General features: G+C 48.8%; 1 protein-coding gene across 1 annotated transcript in view; it reads left to right on the forward strand.

Moving 5' to 3' along the window:
* The window catches only part of LOC139767395 (uncharacterized), a 743,720-nt gene that overhangs the window by 403,551 nt on the left and 318,413 nt on the right, over positions 1-21,756 (forward strand). Inside the window, exons 5-6 of the mRNA XM_071696732.1 lie at positions 6,063-6,289; positions 13,679-13,920. Coding sequence (XP_071552833.1) covers positions 6,063-6,289; positions 13,679-13,691 — 240 coding nt within the window. The 3' untranslated portion in view covers positions 13,692-13,920. The remainder of the gene's footprint in view (positions 1-6,062; positions 6,290-13,678; positions 13,921-21,756) is intronic.

Genomic DNA, 21,756 nt, shown 5'->3' on the forward strand with positions numbered 1-21,756 from the left:
CATTGAGTGGCAGCTTGTCTACTGGATCGCGTTGAGGTAGGCAAATGTCGGCTGGCCAGGGAGCGGCAGCTTGTCTACTGGATCGTGTTGAGGTAGGCTAGGGTCGGCTGTCCAGGGAGTGGCAGGTTATCTACTGGATCGCATTGATGTAGGCAAGGGTCAGCTGGCCAGGGAGCGGCAGCTTGTCTACTGGATCGCGGTGAGGTAGGCTACGGTCGACTGGCCAGGGAGTGGCAGCTCGTCTACTGGATCGAGTTGAGGTAGGCTATTGTAGGCTGGCCAGAGAGCGGCAGCTTGCCTACTGGATCGCGGTGTGGTAGGCAAGAGTCGGCTGGCCATGGAGTGGCAGCTTGTCTACTGGATCGCGTTGAGGTAGGCAAGTGTCGGCTGGCCAGGGAGTGGCAGCTTGTCTACTGGATCGTGTTGAGGTAGGCTAGGGTCGGCTGTCCAGGGAGTGGCAGGTTATCTACTGGATCGCATTGATGTAGGCAAGGGTCAGCTGGCCAGGGAGCGGCAGCTTGTCTACTGGATCGCGGTGAGGTAGGCTAAGGTCGACTGGCCAGGGAGTGGCAGCTCGTCTACTGGATCGAGTTGAGGTAGGCTATTGTAGGCTGGCCAGAGAGCGGCAGCTTGCCTACTGGATCGCGGTGAGGTAGGCTAGGGTCAGCTGGCTAGGGAGCGGCAGCTTGTCTACTGGATCTCGGTGAGGTAGGCTACGGTCGGCTGGCCATGGAGTGGCAGCTCGTCTACTGGATCGCGGTGTGGTAGGCAAGAGTCGGCTGGCCATGGAGTGGCAGCTTGTCTACTGGATCGCGTTGAGGTAGGCAAGTGTCGGCTGGCCAGGGAGCGGCAGCTTGTGTACTGGATTGTGTTGAGGTAGGCTAGGGTCGTCTGGCCAGGGAGTGGCAGTTTGTCTACTGGATCGTGTTGAGGTAGGCAAGGATTGGTTGGCCAGGGAGCGGCAGCTTGTCTCCTGGATCACGGTGAGGTAGGCTAGGGTCGGCTGGCCAGGTAGTGGCAGCTCGTCTACTGGATCGCGGTGTGGTAGACAAGAGTCGGCTGGCCATGGAATGGCAGCTTATCTACTGGATCGCGTTGAGGTAGGCAAGTGTCGGCTGGTCAGGGAGCGGCAGCTTGTGTACTGGATCGTGTTGAGGTAGGCAAGGGTCGGCTGGCCAGGGAGTGGCAGGTTATCTACTGGATCGCATTTATGTAGGCAAGGGTCGGCTGGCTAGGGATCGGCAGCTTGTCTACTGGATCGCGGTGAGGTAGGCTACGGTCGGCTGGCCATGGAGTGCCAGCTCGTCTACTGGATCGTGGTGTGGTAGGCAAGAGTCGGCTGGCCATGGAGTGGCAGCTTGTCTACTGGATCGCGTTGAGGTAGGCTACGGTCGGCTGGCCATGGATGCCAGCTCGTCTACTGGATCGTGGTGTGGTAGGCAAGAGTCGGCTGGCCATGGAGTGGCAGCTTTCTACTGGATCGCGTTGAGGTAGGCAAGTGTCGGCTGGCCAGGGAGTCGGCAGCTTGTCTACTGGATCGCGTTGAGGTAGGCTAGGGTCGGCTGGCCAGGGAGCGGCAGCTTGTCTACTGGATCGCGTTGAGGTAGGCTAGGTCGGCTGGGCCAGGGTGTGGCAGCTCATCTACTGGATCGAGTTGAGGTAGGCTATTGTCGCTGGCCAGAGGAGCGGCAGCTTGCCTACTGGATCGCGGTGAGGTAGGCTAGGGTCAGCTGGCTAGGGAGCGGCAGCTTGTCTACTGGATCGCGGTGAGGTAGGCTAAGGGTCGGCTGGGCCATGGAGTGGCAGCTCGTCTACTGGATCAGCGGTGTGTAGGCAAGAGTCGGCTGGCCATGGAGTGGCAGCTTGTCTACTGGATCGCGTTGAGGTAGGCAAGTGTCGGCTGGCCAGGGAGCGGCAGCTTGTGTACTGGATTGTGTTGAGGTAGGCTAGGGTCGGCTGGCCAGGGAGCTGCAGCTTGTCTACTGGATCGTGTTGAGGTAGGCTAGGGTCGGCTGGCCAGGGAGTGGCAGGTTATCTACTGGATCGCATTGATGTAGGCAAGGGTCAGCTGGCCAGGGAGCGGCAGCTTGTCTACTGGATCGCGGTGAGGTAGGCTAAGGTCGACTGGCCAGGGAGTGGCAGCTCGTCTACTGGATCGAGTTGAGGTAGGCTATTGTAGGCTGGCCAGAGAGCGGCAGCTTGCCTACTGGATCGCGGTGAGGTAGGCTAGGGTCAGCTGGCTAGGGAGCGGCAGCTTGTCTACTGGATCTCGGTGAGGTAGGCTACGGTCGGCTGGCCATGGAGTGGCATCTCGTCTACTGGTTCGCGTTGTGGTAGGCAAGAGTCGGCTGGCCATGGAGTGGCAGCTTGTCTACTGGATCGCGTTGAGGTAGGCAAGTGTCGGCTGGCCAGGGAGCGGCAGCTTGTGTACTGGATTGTGTTGAGGTAGGCTAGGGTCGGCTGGCCAGGGAGTGGCAGCTTGTCTACTGGATCGTGTTGAGGTAGGCAAGGATTGGTTGGCCAGGGAGCGGCAGCTTGTCTCCTGGATCACGGTGAGGTAGGCTAGGGTCGGCTGGCTAGGTAGTTGCAGCTCGTCTACTGGAAAGCGGTGTGGTAGGCAAGAGTCGGCTGGCCATGGAGTGGCAGCTTGTCTACTGGATCGCGTTGAGGTAGGCAAGTGTCGGCTGGCCAGGGAGCGGCAGCTTGTGTACTGGATCGTGTTGAGGTAGGCAAGGGTCGGCTGGCCATGGAGTGGCAGGTTATCTACTGGATCGCATTTATGTAGGCAAGGGTCGGCTAGCTAGGGAGCGGCAGCTTGTCTACTGGATCGCGGTGAGGTAGGCTACGGTCGGCTGGCCATGGAGTGCCAGCTCGTCTACTGGATCGCGGTGTGGTAGGCAAGTGTCGGCTGGCCAGGGAGCGGCAGCTTGTCTACTGGATCGTGTTGAGGTAGGCAAGGGTCGGCTGGCCAGGGAGTGGCAGGCTTATCTACTGGATCGCGTTATGTAGGCAAGGGTCGGCTGGCTAGGGAGCGGCAGCTTGTCTACTGGATCGCGGTGAGGTAGGCTACGGTCGGCTGGCCATGGAGTGCCAGCTCGTCTACTGGATCGCGGTGTGGTAGGCAAGAGTCGGCTGGCCATGGAGTGCAGCTTGTCTACTGGATCGCGTTGAGGTAGGCAAGTGTCGGCTGGCCAGGGAGCGGCAGCTTGTGTACTGGATTGTGTTGAGGTAGGCTAGGGTCGGCTGGCCAGGGAGCGGCAGCTTGTCTACTGGATCGTGTTGAGGTAGGCTAGGTCTGGCTGGCCAGGGAGTGGCAGGTTATCTACTGGATCGCATTGATGTAGGCAAGGGTCAGCTGGCCAGGGAGCGGCAGCTTGTCTACTGGATCGCGGTGAGGTAGGCTAAGGTCGACTGGCCAGGGAGTGGCAGCTCGTCTATTGGATCGCGTTGAGGTAGGCTAGGGTCGGCTGGCCAGGGAGTGGCAGCTCGTCTACTGGATCGAGTTGAGGTAGGCTATGGTCGGCTGGCCAGGAGAGCGGCAGCTTGCCTACTGGATCGCGGTGAGGTAGGCTAGTGTCAGCTGGCTAGGGAGCGGCAGCTTGTCTACTGGATCGCGGTGAGGTAGGCTACGGTCGGCTGGCTAGGGAGCGGCCAGCTCGTCTACTGGATCGCGGTGTGGTAGGCAAGAGGTCGGCTGGCCATGGAGTGGCAGCTCGTCTACTGGATCGCGTTGAGGTAGGCAAGTGTCGGCTGGCCATGGAGCGGCAGCTTGTGTACTGGATCGTGTTGAGGTAGGCAAGTGTCGGCTGGCCAGGGAGCGGCAGCTTGTCTACTGGATCGTGTTGAGGTAGGCTAGGGTCGGCTGGCCAGGGAGCGGCAGCTTGTCTACTGGATCGCTGTTGAGGTAGGCTAGGGTCGGCTGGCCAGGGAGCGGCAGCTTGTCTACTGGATCACGGTGAGGTAGGCTAGTGTCGGCTGGCCAGGGAGCGGCAGCTTGTCTACTGGATCGCTGTTGAGGTAGGCAAGGGTCGGCTGGCCAGGGAGTGGCAGCTTGTCTACTGGATCGCGTTGAGGTAGGCAAGGGTCGGCTGGCCAGGGAGCGGCAGCTTGTCTACTGGATCGCGGTGAGGTAGGCTAGGTCGGCTGGCCATGGAGTGCAGCTTGTCTACTGGATCGCGTTGAGGTAGGCAAGGGTCGGCTGGCCAGGGAGCTGGCAGCTTGTCTACTGGATCGCGTTGAGGTAGGCTAGGGTCGGCTGGCCAGGGAGCGGCAGCTTGTCTACTGGATCGCGTTGAGGTAGGCTAGGGTCGGCTGGCCAGGGAGCTGGCAGCTTGTCTACTGGATCGCGTTGAGGTAGGCTAAGGTCGGCTGGCCAGGGAGCGGCAGCTTGTCTACTGGATCGCGGTGAGGTAGGCTAGGGTCGGCTGGCCAGGGAGCGGCAGCTTGTCTACTGGATCGCGTTGAGGTAGGCTAGGGTCGGCTGGCCAGGGAGCGGCAGCTTGTCTACTGGATCGCGGTGAGGTAGGCTAGGGTCGGCTGGCCAGGGAGCGGCAGCTTGTCTACTGGATCTCGGTGAGGTAGGCTAGGGTCGGCTGGCCAGGGAGCGGCAGCTTGTCTACTGGATATCGGTGAGGTAGGCTAGGGTCGACTGGCCAGGGAGCGGCAGCTTGTCTACTGGATCGCGGTGAGGTAGCCTACGGGGAATCGGAGAGATGAGAGGTTGGTGCTCAGCGGTGACGTGATCACACTTCTTGATAATGTTTTCTCCATACGGGGCATCGCACATGAATTTGCCCTGTCCTCAAACACTGTGGAGTGGAATAGAAGATGGGTGGAGAGCGGTAATATTAACGACTTAATGTAAGTTATAGTGTGTGTGAAAAGGAGTGGGACATGGCAGCAATGATGAAGGATGCATAGAGAATGAGATATCTGCATCAGAGTTTATTAACAGAGTTTATTAATTCGTCACAAGAGGCAGCCAAATGAAGGTCAAAGTATTATACTGCTATACATTTGAATAACAAGTCATACTGAGGACGTTGCATGACCTGGACGAGGTAAGTAAGTTTTTGTTGAAATCATAAGACATGTTTGACGCCATCGGTGAATCACTGAACGAAACCCAGGACGCAAGTGGGTGGAGCTGTTGCCGTATGGTTCATCGTCAGATCCTTATTATGCTTTACTTCTCGTGAAATTTATAGACTATACGAGTGAATAGTTATGTTATCTATACATTACGTAGAAGCTGTACATTTTTACATATGAGCATAAAGAATATACTTTGATTACGTGATTACATATCGAGATATTTTTTCATATACGTCTATTTAAAAGAAATTCTAAATGAGCTTTGTATGATCATTTTGATTAAGAAATAGATAATTTTATCTAATATTGAGCGTTCAGAAAAGACGTCAACATGTTTGGTTGGTAGGGTGAAGTACATGGAGACACCGTGAGCGGGTGGGAGGGTGGGAGCCGCCGGCCTCAGACCTGAGTGTCAACACGCCTCTGGATTCCAACCCAAGTTTTCATCTCGACTTTTTTTACACGTTGTATTTATATATGTTGGTGACGTCACCTGATGTTCTAACGTCACTGTTCCATGATTAGGTCGGCCTGATGACGTCGATTTCAAAATGGTTTTGACGTCAGCACAGAAATGTTAGGAAGATTTGATCATATATTTCTTACAGTTCACTCTTTGTTAATGTTTCCTCCTGTGTTGCGTTACATAGGCTGAGTTTATCATCATCTTTTAGACCAGTGGATTTCACTCACGTGTACGTATTTCATACATTTCGTGGTATAATGTTTATATTAAGTCTATAGTATCCTATAACGTGTTATAAGATGGGATCTTATATGATGATAATTCTTCTTTGTTAACAATACTGCCACTATTCATGACCCCTTGATATGCCTTACCATATAGTAACCTGTTGCCTCTTATTGAACCTACAGTATGTCTTCAACTGTACCTGTAGGTTATGTTTCGCTGTAACTAATGGTCATCTTCTGCTGTACCTAACCTTCGTATTCTGCTGTACCTACAGGTCGTCTTCTACTGTACCTGCAGGTCGTCGTCTTCTATACCTACAGGTCTTCTTCTGCTGTACCTACAGGTCGTCTGCTTCTGTACCTCCAGGTTGTCTGCTGCTGTACCTCCAGGTTGTGTTCTGCTGTACCTCCAGGATGTCTTCTGTTCCACCTCCAGGTTGTCCTCTGATGTACCTTCAGATTGCCTTCTGCTGTACCTTCAAGCTGATTGCTTCACCTCCAGGTTTGTGTCTGCTGCACCTTCAGGATGTCTTCTGCTGTACTTCTAGGTTGTCTTCTGCTGCACTACCAGGCTGTCCTCTGCCGTACCTCTAGGTTCTCCTCTGCTGCACCTTCAGGTCCTTTGCTGAACCTCCAGTCTGTCTCCTGCACTTCCAGGTTGTCTTCTTTTGAACCTCCAAGTTGTCCTCTGCTGTACATTCAAGTTGCTTTCTGCTGTACCTCCAGTTAGTCTGCTCCACCTCCAGCTTGTCTTCTGATGTACCTTCAGGTTGTCTTCTGCTGTACCTTCAAGCTGTTTGCTTCACCTCCAGGTTTTTCTTCTGCCGTACCTCCAGGTTGTCTTTTACTGTACCTCGAGGCTGTCTTCTGCTGCACCTCCAGATTGTCTTCTGCTGTACTTCTAGGTTATCCTCCGCTCCACCTTCAGGTTGTCTTCAGCAACACTTAAGGTTTTCTTCTCCTGTACCTTCAGATTGTCTTCTGATGCACCTCCAGGTTGTCCTCTGCTTCACCTTCAGGTTGTCTTCTGCTCCATCTTCAGATTGTCTTCAGCTGTACCTCCAGGTTATCCTCTGCTCCACCTTCAGGGTATCTTCTGCTGCACTTACAAGTTGTATACTGCTGTACCTCCAGGTTGTCTTCTGCTGTACTTCCAAGGTGTTTGCTGCTGTACCTTCAGGTTGTCTTCTGTTGTACCTCTAGGTTGTCTTCTTCTGTACCTCCAGGTTGCCTTTTGCTGTACCTCCAGGTTGTCCTCTACTCCACCTTCGGGTTGTCTTCTGCTCCACTTACAGGTTTTATTCTGCTGTACCTCAAGGTTTTATTCTACTGTACCTCCAGGTTGTCTTCTTCTGTACCTCCAGGTTGCCTTCTACTGTACCTCCAGGCTGTCCTCTACTTCACCTTTGGGTTGGCTTCTGCTACACTTAGTCTTTATTCTGCTGTACCTTCAGGTTTCCTTCTCCTGTACCTCCAGGTTGTCTTCTGATACTCCTCCAGGTTGTCTTCTCCTGTAACTCCAGGTTATCCTCGGCTCCAATTCATGTTATCTTATTCTGCACTTACTGGTTGTATACTGTTGTACCTCCAGGTTATACTCTGCTTTACCTCCATGTTGTGCTCTGCTGTTCCTCCAAGTTGTCTTCTGCTGTACCTCCAGGTTTTCTTCTGCTGCACCTACATTTTGTCTTCTGCTGTACTTCCAGGTTGTCTGCTGCTGTACCTCCAGGTTGTCTTCTGCTGCAGCTACAGGTTTTCTTTTGCTGCACTTCCAGGTTGTCTGCTGCTGTACCTCCATGTTTTCTGCTGTACCTCCAGGTTATTTTCTGCTATATTCCAGGTTCTGCTCTGCTGTTCCTCCAGGTTGTCTTTTACTCTACCTCAAGATTATCTTCTGCTATACCCCGAGGTTGTCGTCTGCTGTACCTTGAAACTGTTTGCTTCACCTCCAGGTTTTTTTTCTGCTGCATTTCCAGGTTGTCTTCTGCTTCACTTCCAGGTTGTCTTCTGCTGCACATACAGGTTGCCTTCTGCTGTACTTCCAGGCTGTCTGCTGCTGTACCTCGAGATTGTCTCCTGCTGTACCTCTAGACTGTCTTCTACTGAATCTCCAGGTTGTCTTATGCTGTACCTCCAGGTTGTCTTCTGCTGTACTTCCAGGCTGTCCTCTGCTGTACCTCCAGGTTGTCTTCAGCTGTACTTCCAGGTTGTCCTCTACCGTACCTCCAGGTTCTCTTCTGTTGCACCTTCAGGTATTTTGCTGAGCCTCCAGTCTGTCTCCTGCACTTCAAGGTTGTCTTCTGTTGAACCTCCAAGTTGTCCTCTGCTGTACATTCAAGTTGTTTTTGCTGTACCTCCAGTTTGTCTGCTGCTCCTCCAGGTTGTCTTCTGATGTACATCCAGTTTGTCTGCTGCTCCTCCAGGTTGTCTTCTGATGTACCTCCAGGTTGTCTTCTGCTGTACCTTCAGGTTGTCTTCTGCTCCATCTTCAGGTTGTCTTCTGCTGCACCTTCAGGTAGTCTTCTGCTGCACCTCCAGGTTTTCTTCTGCTGCACTTCCAGATTATCTTCTCCTGTACCTCCAGGTTGTCTTCTGATGCACATCCAGGTTGTCTTCGGCTGTAACTCCAGGTTATCCTCTGCTCCACATTCAGGTTATCTTCTGCTGCACTTACAGGTTGTATACTGCTGTACCACTAGGTTGTCTTCTGCTGTACCTTCAAGCTGTTTTCTTCACCTACAAGTTTGCTTTTGTTGCACCTCTAGGTTCTCCTCTGCTGCACCTTCAGGTCTTTTGCTGAACCTCCAGTCTGTCTCCAGCACTTCCAGGTTGTCTTCTTTTTGAACCTCCAAGTTGTCCTCTGCTGTACCTTCAGTTTATTTTCTGCTATACCTCCAGGTTTTCTCCTGCTGCATCTTTAGGTTGTCTTCTGCTGCACCTCCTAGTTGTCTTCTGCTGGACCTGCATGTTGTACTCTGCTCCACCTTCAGGTTGTCTTCTGTTACACGTACAGGTATTATTCTGCTGTACCTCCAGGTTTTCTTCATCTGTATCTCCAGGTTGTCTTCCGATGTAACTCCAGGTTGTCTTCTGCTCCACCTTCAGGCTGTCTTCTCCTACACTTACAGGTATTATTCTGCTGTACCTCCAGGTTTTCTTCTGTATCTCCAGGTTGTCTTCTGATGTAACTCCAGGTTGTCTTCGTCTGTAACTCCAGGTTATCCTCTGCTCCACATTCAGGTTATCTTCTGCTGCACTTACAGGTTTTATGCTGCTGTACCTCCTGGTTATCTTCTGCTGTACCTCCAGGTTGTGCTCTGCTGCTCCTCCAAGTTGTCTTCTGCTGTACCTTCAGGTTGTCTTTTACTGTATCTCAAGGCTGTCTTCTGCTGTACCTTCAAGCTGTTTGATTCACCTTCATGTTGTCTTCTGCTGTGCCTCTAGGTTGTCTTCTGCTGTACCTTCAAACTATTTGCTTCACCTTCAGGTTTTTTCCTGCTGCACCTCCAGGTTGTCTTCTGCTGCGCCTACACGTTGTCTGCTGCTGTACCTCCAGGTTGTCATCTGCTGTACTTCTAGGTTGTCTTCTGCTGCATCTCCAGGTTGTGTTCTGATGTACCTCCAAAGTGTCTCCTGCTGTACTTCCAGGTTGTCCTCTGCTGTACCTCCAGGTTCTCTTCTGCTGCACCTTCAGGTTTTTTGCTGAAAACTCCAGTCTGCCTCCTGCATTTCCAGGTTGTCTTCTTTTGAACCTCCAAGTTGTCCTCTGCTGTAAATTAATGCTCTTTTCCGCTGTACCTCCAGGTTGTCTTCTGCTGCACCTACAGGTTGTCTTCTGCTGTACTTCCAGGTTGTCTGCTGCTGTATCTCCTGGTTGTCTTCTGCTCCATCTTCAGGTTGTCTTCTGTTGCACCTCCAGGTTGTCTTCTGCTCCATCTTCAGTTTGTCTTTTGTTGAATCTTATGGTTGTCCTCTGCTGCATCTTCAGGTTGTCTTCTGCTACACTTCCAAGTCTCATTGTGCTGTACCTCCAGGTTTTCTTCTCCTGTACCTCTAGGTTGTCTTATGATGTACCTCCAGGTTGTCTTTTGCTGCAACTCCAGGTTATCCTCTGCTTCACATTTAGGTTATCTTCTGCTGCACTTACAGGTTTTATATTGCTGTAATTTCAGGTTATCTTCTGCTGTACCTCCACGTTGTGCTCTGCTGTTCCTCCAAGTTGTCTTCTGCTACACCTACTGGTTGTCTTCTGCTGTACCTTCAAGCTGTTTGCTTCACCTACAGGTTTTTTTTCTACTGTACCTCCCGGTTGTCTTCTGCTGTACCTTCAAGTCATTTTCTGCTTTACCTCCAGGTTGTCTGCTACTGTACCTCCAGGTTGTCTTCTGCTGTACCTCAATGTTGTCTTCTACTGTACCTTCAATCTCTTTCCTTCACCTCTAGGTTTTTTCTGTTGTACCTCCAGGTTGTCTTCTGCTGCACCTACAGGTTGTCTTCTGCTGTACTTCCAGGTTGTCTGTTACTGTACCTCCAGGTTGTCATCTGCTCCACCTTCAGGTTGTCTTCTGCTACACTTACAGGTTTTATTCAGCAGTACCTCCAGGTTTTCTTCTGTACCTCCACGTTGTCTTCTGATGCACCTCCAGGTTGTCTTCTGCTGTAACTCCAGGTTATCCTCTGCTCCACATTCAGGTTATCTTCTGCTGCACTTAGAGGTTTGTATACTGATGTACCTTCAGGTTGTCTCCAGCTGCACTTCTAGGTTATCTTCTGCTGTACATCCCGGTTGTCCTCTCCTGTTCCTCCAGGTTCTCCTCTGCTGCACATTCAGGTCTTTTGCTGAACCTCCAGTCTGTCTCCAGCACTTCCAGGTTGTCTTCTTTTGAACCTCCATGTTGTCCTCTGCTGTACCTTCAGTTTATTTTCTGGTATACCTCCAGGTTTTCTCCTGCTGCATCTTCAGGTTGTCTTCTGCTGCACCTCCAGCTTGTCTTCTGCTGTACCTGCAGGTTGTCCTCTGCTCCACCTTCAGGTTGTCTTCTGCTACACTTACAGGTATTATTCTGCTGTACCTCCAGGTTTTCTTCATCTGTATCTCCAGGTTGTCTTCTGATGTAACTCCAGGTTGTCTTCGTCTGTAACTCCAGGTTATCCTCTGCTCCACATTCAGGTTATCTTCTGCTGCGCTTACAGGTTGTATACTGCTGTACCTCCAGGTTGTGCTCTGCTGTTCCTCCAAGTTGTCCTCTGCTGTACTTCCAGGATGTCCTCTGCTGTAACTCCAGGTTCTCTTCTGCTGTACCTTCAGGTTGTCTTTTGCTGTACCTCAAGGCTCTCTTCTGCTGTACCTTCAGGCTGTTTTATTCACTTTCAGGTTGTCTTCTGCTGTACCTCTAGGTTGTCATGTGCTGTAACTTCAAGCTGTTTGCTTCACCTTCAGGTTTTTTTTCTGCTTTACCTCCAGGTCGTCTTCTGCTGCACCTACAGGTTGTCTTTTGCTGTACCCCCAAGTTGTCTTCTGCTGTACCTCTAGGATGTCTTCTGCTGCATCTCCAGGTTGTCTTCTGCAGTACCTCCAGGTTGTCTTCTGCTGTACTACCAGGTTGTCATCTGCTGAACCTCCAGGTTGTCCTCTCCTCTTCCTCCAGGTTCTCTTCTGCTGCACCTTCAGGTCTTTTGCTGAACCTTCAGTCTGTCTCCTGCACTTCCAGGTTGTCTTCTGTTGAACCTTCAAGTTGTCATTTGCTGTACATTCAAGTTGCTTTCTGCTGTACCTCCAGTTTGTCTGCTATACCTCAAGGTTGTGTTCTGCTGCACCTCCAGGTTGTGTTCTGCTGCACCTCCAGGTTGTCTTCTGCTGTACCTGCAGGTTGTCCTCTGCTCCACCTTCAGGTTGTCTTCTGCTACACTTACAGGTATTATTCTGCTGTACCTCCAGGTTTTCTTCATCTGTACCTCCAGGTTGTCTTCGTCTGTAACTCCAGGTTATCCTCTGCTCCACATTCAGGTTATCTTCTGCTGCGCTTACAGGTTGCATACTGCTGTACCTCCAGGTTATCTTCTGCTGTACCTCCAGGTTGTGCTCTACTGCTAATTCAAGCTGTCTTCTGCTGTACTTACAAGTTGTCCTCTGCTGTAACTCCAGGTTCTCTTCTGCTGTACCTTCAGGTTGTCTTTTGCTGTACCTCTAGGCTGTCTTCTGCTGTACCTTCAAGCTGTTTGCTTCGCTTTCAGGTTGTCTTCTGCTATATCTTCAAGCTTTTTGCTGCACCTCAAGGTTATCTTCTGCTATGCCTCCAGGTGAAGACTGTCTTCTGCTGTACCTTCAAGATGTTTGATTCACTTTGAGGTTGTCTTCTGCTGTACCTCTAGGTTGTCTTCTGCTGTACCTTCAAGCTGTTTGCTTGACCTTCACGTTTTTTTCTGCTGTATCTCCAGGTCGTCGTCTGCTGCACCTACAGGTTGTCTTCTGCTGTACCTCCAAGTTGTCTTCCGCTGTACCTCCAGGTTGTCTTCTGCTGCATCTCCAGGTTGTCTTCTGCTGTACCTCCAGGTTGTCTTCTGCTATACTACCAGGTTGTCATCTGCTGTACCTCCAGGTTCTCCTCTGCCCCAACTTCAGGTTGCCTTCTGCTACACTTACAGGTTTCATTCTGCTGTCAATACCAGTGTCGGTGTACTGACTAGCGTGAGCACTGTTGAGGGAATTTATGCCACTGAAATACGTCAAATGGCTGCAAGGTTGCAACAGGCATATCCAGAGGACCTGGAGGACTGCTATCCTGATGAATCCTTCATTATGTTCAGTGCACAAAGTGCAAGTCACATGTGATGACAAGACCCTTTATATGCACTTCGTGAACTAGACACTTCACAACTGGATGTGCTTTTGCCCAACATATGAGTTGCTTTGATTATTCATGCGACTATCATGGCGCCAAATGCTGGAGGGGATCGAGCCATTAAAATATCTAGAAACATGCATTCCGCATTAGCGTTACTATAAGTTAACCCAGCATGCTATCGACTCCGTGATCAGCTTATATAGGATTTGTGTATAGTGTTATAATTTCATGCTTTACGTGTGAGGAATTAATGGTTTTAATATAGTGCCTGGCGCCCCAAGGTAGCTTAACTCACAGAGGGGCTCCACAAGTGAACACAGGTATAAGGTATCATGTGTTAAGTTCAATTCTGATATTTTCTATCACTGGCTGTCATACGTGTTATCTGCGTCTCTAGAGGATGGCGCTTTGATCACGCCGCTGGCATATCTGTCCAATCGAAAAAGATCAGTATGGAAAATGTTACTCTCCTAGACTAGTGTGGTGCCAGTCTATCATGAAAGTGATATATAGAACTCTACCTCAGCGATCAGATAGCGTTACAATAATCACCTGCTCTGCGTCTGATATCTCCTCTGATGACATTTTTTGATATTTTCGGCAGAGATGATAGGTTCCACCGAAATTTGAGATTCGAAAAGGTGGTGTTAATGGTCACAATAACACCATAAAAGATAGTACACATATTAATACAATGATCAAAATCAAAGCACTTCATTATCAGTATAAGTTCGCTTTACTATTAAGCACATTTTACTTAATATGTCACCTAGGAGAAAGTCTTTTTTTTTACCCTAACCGTTCTCTACACGTTCTCCTTTACAAGTTACGAGCTTATCATAAGATAGATTTAGTGGTGGCAATATTAACGCCTTCATAAAACCTATAGTAATCTAGGGTAGTTATCCTTCTCAAATACATTCTCCGTCGTTCAAATATGTGACGTCAGATGTTTATGTCAGTTGACCCAGAGCAATGGTGGCTTAAGGATTTATCCAGTGTGTGTCTGTGTTTGTACAATGGTTTTAAACCCATTTTTTTGACAGTGTTACGGTGTGAGAACTGTCGACATACCAGTGGATATAAGAACAATGGCTAATTATCCTAAAGCGTCTTCATCTGGTGTACAAGACATTCAGAGAGTGTAAACATTCAGTTGTCGATGCCATGAAGATCACACACAAACAAGCGTTCGTCACAAGAGGCAGCCAAATGGAGGTCAAAGTATTATACTGCTATACATTTGGATAGAGAAGTCATGCTGAGGACGCTGCATGACCTGGACGAGGTAAGTAAGTTTTCGTTGAAATCATAAGACATGTTTGACGCTGGCGGTGAATCACTGAACGAAACCCAGGACGCAAGTGGGTGGAGCTGTTGCCATATGATTCATCGTCAAATCTTTATTATGCTTTACTTCTGGTGAAATTTATAGACGATACGAGTGAATAGTTATGTTATCTATACATTACGTAGAAGCTGTACATTTTTACATATGAGCATAAAGAATATACTTTGATTACGTGATTACGTATCGAGATATTTACTTTTTCATATACGTCTATTTAAAAGAAACTCTTAATGAACTTTGTATGACCATTTTGATGAAGAAATAGATAATTTTATCTGATATAGAGAGTATATTATCAGAAAAGACGTCAACATATTTGGTTGGTAGGATGAAGTACATGGAGACACCGAGACCGTGAGCGGGTGGGAGGGTGGGAGCCGTAGGCCTCAGACCTGTTAACACACTTCTGGATTCCAGCCCAAGTTTTCATCTCAATTTTTTGTACACGTTGTATTTATATATGTTGGTGACGTCACCTGATGTTCTGACGTCACTGTTCCATGATTAGGTCGGCCTGATGACGTCGACTTCAAAATGGTTTTGACGTCAGCATAGAAATGTTAGGAAGATTTGATCATATATTTCTTACAGTTCACTCTTTGTTAATGTTTCCTCCTGTGCTGCGTTACATAGGCTGAGTCTATCATTATCTTTTAGACCAGTGGATTTCACTCACGTGTACGTTTTTCATATGTTTCGTGGTATAAGGTTTATATTAAGTCTCTTTATAGTATCCTATAACGTGTTATAAGATGGGATCTTATATAATGATAATTCTTTTTTTTTTCAACAATACTGCCATCATTTATGACCCCTTGATATGCCTTACTATATAGTAACCTGTTGCCTCTTATTGAACCTACAGTATGTCCTCAACGGTACCTGTAGGTTGTGTTTCGCTGTAACTACTGGTCATCTTCTGCTGTACCTAATCTTCGTATTCTGCTGTACCTACAGGTTGTATTCTGCTGTACCTACAGGTCGTCTTCTATTGTACCTACAGGTCGTCTTCTATTGTACCTACAGGTCGTCTTCTACTGTACCTACAGGTCGTCTTCTAGTGTACCTACAGGTCGTCTTCTAGTGTACCTACAGGTCGTCTTCTACTGTACCCACAGGTCGTCTTCTACTGTACTTACAGGTCATCTTCTACTTTACCTCTGTCTTCTACTGTACCTACAGGTCGTCTACTACTGTACCTACAGGTCATCTTCTACTGTACCTCCAGGTTGTCTTCTACTTTACCCACAGGTCATCTTCTACTCTACCCACAGGTTGTCTTCTACTGTACCTACAGGTCGTCTTCTATGCCTAGAGGTCATCTACTGTACCTACAGGTCGTCTTGTCCTGTGCCTTCAGGTTATCTTTTACTGTACCTCCAGGTTGTCTTCTACTGTACCTACAGGTCGTCTTCTACTGTGCCTCCAGGTCGTCTTCTACTGTACCTACAGGTCTTCTTCTGCTGTACCTCCAGGTCGTCTGCTGCTGTACTTCCAGGTCGTCTGCTGCTGTACCTACAGGTTGTCTGCTGCTGTACCTCCAGGTTGTGCTCTGCTGTACCTCCAGGATGTCTTCTGTTCCACCTCCAGGTTGTCCTCTGATGTACTTTCAGGTTGTCTTCTGCTGTACCTTCAAGCTGTTTCCTTCACCTCCAGGTTTCTCTTCTGCAGCACCTCCAGGCTGTGCTCTGATGTACCTTCAGGTTGTCTTCTGCTGTACCTTCAAGCTGTTTGCTTCACCTCCAGGTTTTCCTTCTACTGTACCTCCAGGTTGTCTTTTACTGTGCCTCGAGGCTGTCTTCTGCTGTACCTCCAGATTGTCTTCTGCTGTACATCTAGGTTATCCTCCGCTCCACCTTCAGGTTGTCTTCAGCAACACTTACAGGTTTTCTTCTCCTGTACCTCCAGGTTGTCTACTGATGCACCTCCAGGTTGTCCTCTGCTTCACCTTCAGGTTGTCTTCTCCTCCATCTTCAGATTGTCTTCGGATGTAACTCTAGGTTATCCTCTGTTCCACCTTCAGGGTATCTTCTGCTGCACTTACAAGTTGTATAGTGCTGTACCTCTAGGTTGTTTTCTGCTGTACCTTCAAGCTGTTTGCTTCACCTCCAGGTTTATGTCTGCTGCACCTCCAGGATGTCTTCTGCTGTACTTCTAGGTTGTCGGATGCTGTACCTCTAGGTTGTCTTCTGCTGTGCCTTCAAACTGTTTCCTTCACCTCCAGGTTGTCTTCTGCTGCATCTCCAGGTTGTCTTCTGCTGTATCTACAGGTTTTCTTCTGCTGTACTTCCAGGATGTCTGCTGCTGTACCTCTAGGTTGTCCTCTGTTGTACCGCTAGGTTGTCTTCTGCTGCATATCCAGGTTGTCTTCTACTGTACCTCCAAGTTGTCTTCTGCTATACTTCCAGGTTGTCCTCTGTTGTACCTCCAGGTTCTCTTCTGCTGCACCTTCAGGTCTTTTACTGAACCTTCAGTCTGTCTCCTGCACTTCCAGGTTGTCTTCTATTGAACCTCCAAATTGTTCTCTGCTGTATATTCAAGTTGTTTTCTGCTGTACCTCCAGTTAGTTTGATGCACTTCAAGGTTGTCTTCTGCTGTATTTCTAAGATATCCTCTGCTCCAACTTCAGGTTGCCTTCTGCTGTACTTCCAAGTTGTCCTCTGCTCCACTTCAGGTCATCTTCTGCTGCACTTACAGGTTGTATACTGCTGTACCTTCATGTTGTCTGCTGATATACCTCCAGGTTGTCTGATACATACCTCCAGGTTGTCTGATACTGTACCTCCTGGTTGTGCTCTACTGTACCTCCATGCTGTCTTCTGTTGTACCTCCAGGTTATCTTCTGCTGTACCTCGGGGTTGTCTTCTGCTGTACCTTCAAGCTGTTTGATTCACCTTCAGGTTGTCTTCTGCTGTATATTCAAGCTGTTTGCTTCACCTCCAGGTTTTTTTCTGCAACACCTCCACGTTGTCTGCTGCTGCACCTACAGGTTTTCTTCTGCTGTACTTCCAGGTTGTCTGCTGCTATACCTCCAGGTTCTCATCTGCTGTACCTCTAGGTTGTCTTCTGCTGCATTTCCAGGTTGTCTTCTTCTGTACTTCCATATTATCCTCTGCTGTACATCCAGGTTCTCTTCTGCTGCACCTTCAGGTTTTTTGCTAAACCTCCAGTCTGTCTCCTGCACTTCCAGATTATCTTCTGTTGAACCTCCAAGTTGTCCTCTGTTGTACAATCAAGTTGTTTTCTGCTGTACCTCCAGTTTGTCTGCTGCACCTCCAGGTTGTCTTCTGCTTTACCTTCAGGTTATTTTCTGCTGTATCTTCAGGTTGTCTTCTGCTGCATCTTCAGGTTGTCTTCTGCTGCATCTTCAGGTTGTCTTCTGCTGCATCTTCAGGTTGTCTTCTGCTGCATCTTCAGGTTGTCTTCTGCTGCACCTTCAGGTTGTCTTCTGCTGTACCTCCAGGTTTTCTACTCCTGTACCTCCAGATTGTCGTCTGATGCACCTCCAGGTTGTCTTCGGCTGTAACTCGAGGTTATCCTCTGCTCCACATTCAAGTTATCTTCTGCTGCGCTTACAGGTTGTATACTGCTGTACCACTAGGTTGTCTTGTGCTGTACCTTCAAGCTGTTTGCTTCACCTCCAGGTTTGTTTCTGCTGCACCTCCAGGTTGTCTTCTGCTGTAATTCCAGGTTCTTTGCTGCTGTACCTCTAGGCCGTCCTCTGCTCCACCTGCAGGTTGTCTTCTGCTACACTTACATGTTTATACTGCTGTACCTCCAGCTTTTCTTCTGTACCTCCAGGTTGTCTTCTGATGCACCTCCAGGCTGTCTTCTGCTGTAAATCCAGGTTTTCCTCTGCTCCACACTCAGGTTATCTTCTGCTGCACTTACAGGTTGTATGATCCTGTACCTCCAGGTTATCTTCTCTTGTACATCTAGGTTGTGCTCTGCTGTACCTCCATGTCTTCCGCTGTGCCTTGGGGTTATCTTCTGCTGCACCTCCAGGTTGTGCTCTGTTGTTTCTCCAGGTTCTCTTTTACTGTACCTCATGGCTGCCTTCTGCTGTACCTTTAAGCTGTTTGATTCACCTTCAGGTTGTCTTCTGCTGTACCTCTAGGTTGTCTTTTGCTGTACCTTCAAACTATTTGCTTCACCTCCAAGTTTTTTCCTGCTGCACCTCCAGTTTGTCTGCTGCTGCACCTATACGTTGTCTGCTGCTGTACCTCCAGGTTGTCATCTGCTGTACTTCTAGGTTGTCTTCTGCTGCATCTCAAGGTTGTCTTCTGATATACCTCCAAGTTGCCTTCTGCTGTACTTTCAGACTGTCCTATGCTGTACCTCCAGGTTCTCTTCTGCTGCACCTTCAGGTCTTTTGCTGAAAACTCCAGTCTGCCTCCTGCACTTCCAGGTTGTCTTCTGCTGTACCTCCAGGTTGTCTTCTGCTGTATCTTCAGGTTGTCCTCTGCTGCACCTCCAGGTTGTCGTCTGCTGTACTTCCAGGTTCTTTTCTGTTGAACCTCCAAGTTGTCCTCTGCTCTACATTCAAGTCATTTTCTGCTGTACCTCCAGTTAGTCTGCTCCACCTACAGCTTGTCTTCTGCTGTACCTTCAGGTTGAGCTCTTTTCTACCTCTAAATTGACATCTATTCCACCTCCAGGTTGTCTTGTGCTCCATCTTCTGGTTGTCTTCTGCTGCACTTCCTGGTTGTCCTCTGCTCCACCTTCAGGTTGTCTTCTGCTACACTTACAGGTTTTATGCTTCTGTACCTCCAGCTTTTCTTCTCCTGTACCTCCATGTTGTCTTCTGATGCACCTCCAGGCTGTCTTCTGCTGTAACTCCAGGTTTTCCTCTTCTCCACACTCAGGTTATCTTCTGCTAACACTTACAGGTTGTATGATGCTGTACCTCCAGGTTATCTTCTGCTGTACATCTAGGTTGTGCTCTGCTGTACCTCCATGTTGTCTTCCGCTGTACCTAGGGGTTATCTTCTGCTGTACCTCCAGGTTGTGCTCTGCTGTTTCTCCAGGTTGTCTTTAACTGTAACTCATGGCTGTCTTCTGCTGTACCTTTAAGCAGTTTGATTCACCTTCAGGTTGTCTTCTGCTGTACCTCTAGGTTGTCTCTTGCTGTACCTTCAAACTATTTGCTTCACCTCCAAGTTTTTTCCTGCTGCACCTCCAATTTGTCTACTGCTGCACCTACACGTTGTCTGCTGCTGTACCTCCAGGTTGTCATCTGCTGTACTTCTAGGTTGTCTTCTGCTGCATCTCAAGGTTGTCTTCTGATATACCTCCAAGTTGCCTTCTGCTGTACTTTCAGACTGTCCTATGCTGTACCTTCAGGTTCTCTTCTGCTGCACCTTCAGGTCTTTTGCTGAAAACTCCAGTCTGCCTCCTGCACTTCCAGGTTGGCTTCTTTTGAACCTCCAAGTTGTCCTCTGCTGTACATTAATGTTGTTTTCCGCTGTACCTCGAGGTTGTCTTCTGCTTTACTTCCAAGTTGTCTGCTGCTGTATCTCCTGGTTGTCTTCTGCTGAATCTTCAGGTTGTCTTCTGCTGAATCTTCAGGTTGTCTTCTGCTGAATCTTCAGGTTGTCTTCTGCTGAATCTTCAGGTTGTCTTCTGCTGAATCTTCAGGTTGTCTTCTGCTGAATCTTCAGGTTGTCTTCTGCTGAATCTTCAGGTTGTCTTCTGCTGAATCTTCAGGTTGTCTTGTGCTCCAACTTCAGGTTGTCTTCTGCTGAATCTTCAGGTTGTCTTCTGCTGAATCTTCAGGTTGTCTTCTACTGAATCTTCAGGTTGTCTTCTGCTGCACCTCCAGGTTGGATTTTCCTGAATCTTCAGGTTGTCTTCTACTGAATCTTCAGGTTGTCTCGTGCTCCAACTTCAGGTTGTCTTCTGCTGAATATTCGGGTTGTCTTCTGCTACACCTCCAGGTTGTGTTTTCCTGAATCTTCAGGTTGTCCTCTGCTGAATCTTCAGGTTGTCTTCTGCTACACCTCCAGGTTGTCTTTTGCTGAATCTTCAGGTTGTCTTCTGCTCCATCTTCAGGTTGTCTTCTGCTGCATCTTCAGGTTGTCTTCTGCTACACTTCCTGGTCTTATTGTGCTGTACCTCCAGGTCTTCTTCTCCTGTACCTGCAGATTGTGTTCTGCTGTTCCTCCAGGTTGTCTTCTGCTGTACCTCGAGGTTGTCGTCTGCTGTACCTTCAAGCTATTTCCTTCACCTCCAGGTTTTTTTTTTTTTGCTGCACCTCCAGGTTGTCTTCTGCTACACCTATGGGTTGTCTTATGCTACACCTACTGGTTGTCTTCTGCTGTACTTCCAGGTTGTCTTCTGCTGTATCTTCAAGCTGTTCGCTTCACCTCCAGGTTGTCTTCTGCTGTACTTCCAGGGTGTTTGCTGCTGTATCTACAGGTTGTCTTCTGCTGCTGCACCTTCAAACTATTTGCTTCACCACCAGGTTTTTTCCTGCTGCACATCCAGGTTGTCTTCTGCTGTACCTCCAGGTTGTCTTCTGCTGTAACTCCAGGTTGTCTTCTGCTTTACCTCCAGGTTGTCTTCTGCTGCAGCTACAGGTTGCCTTCTGCTGTACTTCCAGGCTGTCTGCTGCTGTACCTCCAGGTGGTCTTCTGCTGTACCTCTAGGTTGTCTTCTACTGAATCTCCAGGTTATTTTCTGCTGTACCTCCAGGTGTTCTTCTCCTGTACTTCCAGGTTGCCCTCTACTGTACCTAAAGATTGTCATCTGCTGTATCTTCAGGTTGTCCTCTGCTGCACCTCCAGGTTGTCGTCTGCTGTACTTCCAGGTTCTCTTCTGTTGAACCTCCAAGTTGTCCTCTGCTGTACATTCAAGTCGTTTTCTGCTGTACCTCCAGTTAGTCTGCTCCACCTCCAGCTTGTCTTCTGCTGTACCTTCAGGTTGAGATCTTTTCTACCTCTAAATTGACATCTACTCCACCTCCAGGTGTTCTTGTGCTCCATCTTCTGGTTGTCTTCTGCTGCACTTCCTGGTTGTCCTCTGCTCCACCTTCAGGTTGTCTTCTCCTACACTTACAGGTTTTATGCTTCTGTACCTCCAGCTTTTCTTCTCCTGTACCTCCAGGTTGTCTTCTGATGCACCTCCAGGCTGTCTTCTGCTGTAACTCCAGGTTTTCCTCTGCTCCACACTCAGGTTATCTTCTACTGTACATCTAGGTTGTGCTCTGCTGTACTTCCATGTTGTCTTCCGCTGTACCTCGAGGTAATCTTCTGCTGTACTTCCAGGTTGCGCTCTGCTGTTTCTCCAGGTTCTCTTTTACTGTACCTCATGTCTGTCTTCTGCTGTACCTTTAAGCTTTTTGATTCACCTTCAGCTTGTCTTCTGCTGCATCTCAAGGTTGTCATCTGATATACCTCCAAGTTCCCTTCTGCTGTACTTTCAGACTGTCCTATGCTGTACCTCCAGGTTCTCTTCTGCTGCACCTTCAGGTCTTTTGCTGCAAACTCCAGTCTGCCTCCTGCACTTCCAGGTTGGCTTCTTTTGAACCTCCAAGTTGTCCTCTGCTGTACATTAATGTTTTTCGCTGTACCTCCATGTTGTCTTCTGCTGTACTTCCAATTTGTCTGCTGCTGTATCTCCTACTCCATCTTCAGGTTGTCTTCTGCTGTATCTCCTGGTTGTCTTCTGCTGTATCTCCTGGTTGTCTTCTGCTGAATCTTCAGGTTGTCTTCTGCTGAATCTTCAGGTTGTCTTCTGCTGAATCTTCAGGTTGTCTTCCACTGAATCTTCAGG

This window comes from Panulirus ornatus, chromosome 61, assembly GCF_036320965.1.
Source record: "Panulirus ornatus isolate Po-2019 chromosome 61, ASM3632096v1, whole genome shotgun sequence".
Lineage (NCBI taxonomy): Eukaryota > Metazoa > Arthropoda > Malacostraca > Decapoda > Palinuridae > Panulirus > Panulirus ornatus.